At 49.7% G+C, this 2,964-nt stretch overlaps 1 protein-coding gene across 1 annotated transcript; it reads right to left on the reverse strand.

Annotated features, from left to right (window-relative positions):
* Nucleotides 1–1,131: 1,131 nt before the first annotated feature.
* Nucleotides 1,132–1,569, reverse strand: LOC137834142 (uncharacterized). The gene has a single exon (XM_068642206.1). The coding sequence runs from the start codon at nucleotides 1,567–1,569 to the stop codon at nucleotides 1,132–1,134; it is 438 nt and encodes a 145-aa protein (XP_068498307.1).
* Between the last annotated feature and the right edge of the window lie 1,395 nt (nucleotides 1,570–2,964).

Below are 2,964 nucleotides of genomic sequence, written 5' to 3' on the forward strand. Positions count from 1 at the left end.
CAAGAAGGCTGAGACAGAACTTATCGACGACCCTGCGGACGCCTATGCCGCCGGGTTTGAAGATGCTCTGGCTTAGGTTGTTTGCAAACACCTTGAGATGGAAACTTCGCCCTTTGCTACAGCGAACCACGTCGTCGAAGGACAAGTCGTGCCAAGGTGTCCCCCACCGAATGCTACTTAGCTTCTAGGCTTGAAAGTTGTACTCTTAAGGACAATTTTATAATTTGAATGTAACTTTGCACTTTTAACTTAACAGCTTTTCTCATTTCTGCTTGCCTCCTTTATTAACAACGCTTCTGATGCTAACTTCATACTGTACTCTTACAATTCCCTAGGACTTTGAACCTTAGGTAGCACGCTATTTTGCCCTCTTCCTTTAACTTGTTTAACGACTTGCGAAAGTAACGAATAGGCGCGCTCCTTTGACTGCCCTTGTCTTTACCTCTTGCTCTAGACTAGGATCCTTTTGCTTTGGAACTTACTTGCACTTTGTGGCCTTGAGGTGTCTACCCCTAAGGCGCGTTTCTGGCCTCATCTTTGCTCAAAGGCGAAGGAGGACTTATCTGGTCGAAGCTACTGTTCATATCTGGTGCCCATGCTCGAGGAGGAGGCGTCACGAAGGCTACTGCCACTCCCTCTCGAGGTGTCTAAACACCTAGGCGACTGGCGCACTTGGTGCCCACGCTTGAGGAGGAGGCGTCCCGAAGGCTACTGCCACTCCCTCTCGAGGTGTCTAAACACCTAGACGACTAGTCCACTTGGTGCCCACGCTCGAGGAGGAGGCGTCCCGAAGGCTACTGCCACTCCTTCTCGAGGTGTCTAAACACCAAGGCGACCAGTTCATCACCAATCGAATTTTGCTAGTCACGCTTGGTGCCGACGTTCGAGGGGGAGGCGTCCTAGAGGGAGCGACCATTCGTCCTCGAAGTGTCTAAACATCAAGACAACGGGTTCGTTTCTTATTGAACCGTACTGTCCGTGTCTGGCACCCACACTCGAGGAGGAGGTGTCCAAAAGGCTACTGCCACTCCCTCTCGAGGTGTCTAAACACTAGAGCTAGGGATTTCTCCCCTGCATTGTATTAGAAAACTTAGGAATTCTTGAAAACGTAATTTTTATTGGGTGACCTCATTAAAAAACCCTCTTAAGTGAAAAAGAGTGTCCCTTTAAACTGTATACAATGCAAGAGTTTTTAACGAAATAAAACTTGAGGTTGGCCGCATTCCAGGTCCGAGGAATGGGGCCTCCTTCCAAAGTCTCAAGCCTGTACGCCCCGTTTCCCAGGACTTCTGTCACCTTAAAAGGGCCAGTCCACTTGGGGGACATCTTGTTCTCCAACTGGTACGGGTGAGCTTTCTGCATTACTAGGTCAACAACTTGGAACTGTTTGGGTTTCAGCTTAGAACTATGCTTATGCTCCACCCTTCTCTTTACTCCCTCAGCTTTGATCCTAGTCTCTTCTCTCACTTCATCCAGCAGATCCAAGTTCACCCTTCTTTTTTCATTGGACTCTTCAGCCACGAAACTCTGAAAGCGTGGTGAGCTCTCCTGAATCTCTACTGGGATCATCGCGTCCGACCCATACACCAGGCTAACAGGTGTTTCTCCCGTGGTGGACTGGGGCGTGGTGTGGTAAGCCCACACTATTCTAGGAACCTCGTCCGCCCAAGTCCCTTTAGCTTTCTCAAGCCTTCTTTTCAAACCTCTGAGCAGGACTATATTGGCTGACTCCACCTGCCCGTTTGTCTAGGGGTGTTCAACTGATGCGAACACCTGCTTTATCCCCATAGCTTACCCAACTGCTGGCTTGCGAACTGCGTCCCATTGTCAGAGACGAGGCGCCTTGGTACGCCAAAGCGACATACTATATTCTTCCACACAAACTGTTGCACCTTGTGGGCTGTAATCTGTGCTACTGGCTCAGCCTCGATCCACTTTGTGAAGTATTCGGTGGCCACTACCAGATACTTCATCTGCCTTATCGCCAAAGGGAAAGGCCCCAAAATGTCGATTCCCCACGTGTAAAAGGGCCACAGGCTGTAAATCGACCTCAGCTCTTATGGAGGCGCCTTATGCCAATCAGCATGATGTTGACACTACCTACACCGCTTGGCGTGTCTTATGCAATCTTGTCTCATCGTGGGCCAATAATAACCTACCCGGACAACCTTCGATGCCAAAGAGCGTCCTCCTACATGACTACCACAAATCCCCTCATGTAGTTCTGCCATTATACGTGTACATTGCTCTCCACTCACACATACCAGGATCGGGTGAGTGAAGCCGTGTCTGAACAGTTTCCCATCTAGGAGGGTGTACTTGGTAGAATTTCTTTTTATCTTCTTGCCCTCCTCGGGCTCCACTGGAAGTATCGCATCCGCCAGGTAGCGTCTGGAAGGTGTCATCCATGTGTCCCCTTCTTCCACCGAGCACACCTGCAAGGGATCCTACTCTCCCACCAAGACTGGATAGGTACTTACACTGGGTGTCCTCAGTGTTTCTTGAGTTAGCAACCGATAACTCCTCGCCCTTTCCCTATCCGTACTAATCTGATGGATGCCTACCATGTTATCAGCAACAAACGTCCGTGGTGTCTTGAGGGTCTTCTGTATTACCGTCCTCTGCCTTCCCCCCTTGCCTGAGCTGGCCAACTTGGCGAGTAGGTCAGCACGGGCATTCTGCTCCCTTAGGACGTGTATCAACTTAAACACCGCGAACGCCTTCCTCAAGACTTGGACGTACCCCAGGTATGCAGCCATCTGGGGGTCCTTAGCCTGGTACTCTACGGTAACCTGGCCCGTAACTAACTAGGAATCACTTTTCACTAGTAAACTTCGTGCCCCCATCTCCTTAACCAGGAGCATCCCAGCTATGAGGGCTTCATACTCAGCCTGGTTGTTGCTTGCCTTGAATTTGATATCACATGTTCCATTAGTTATATGTTCTCTTAGAAAATGATGTTTA

Source organism: Phaseolus vulgaris, chromosome 5 (genome assembly GCF_000499845.2).
Source record: "Phaseolus vulgaris cultivar G19833 chromosome 5, P. vulgaris v2.0, whole genome shotgun sequence".
Lineage (NCBI taxonomy): Eukaryota > Viridiplantae > Streptophyta > Magnoliopsida > Fabales > Fabaceae > Phaseolus > Phaseolus vulgaris.

Coding starts and splice junctions, on each gene's coding strand:
- LOC137834142 (XM_068642206.1), bottom strand. CDS start 1,569: ATGATCCCAGTAGAGATTCAGGAGAGCTCACCACGCTTTCAGAGTTTC.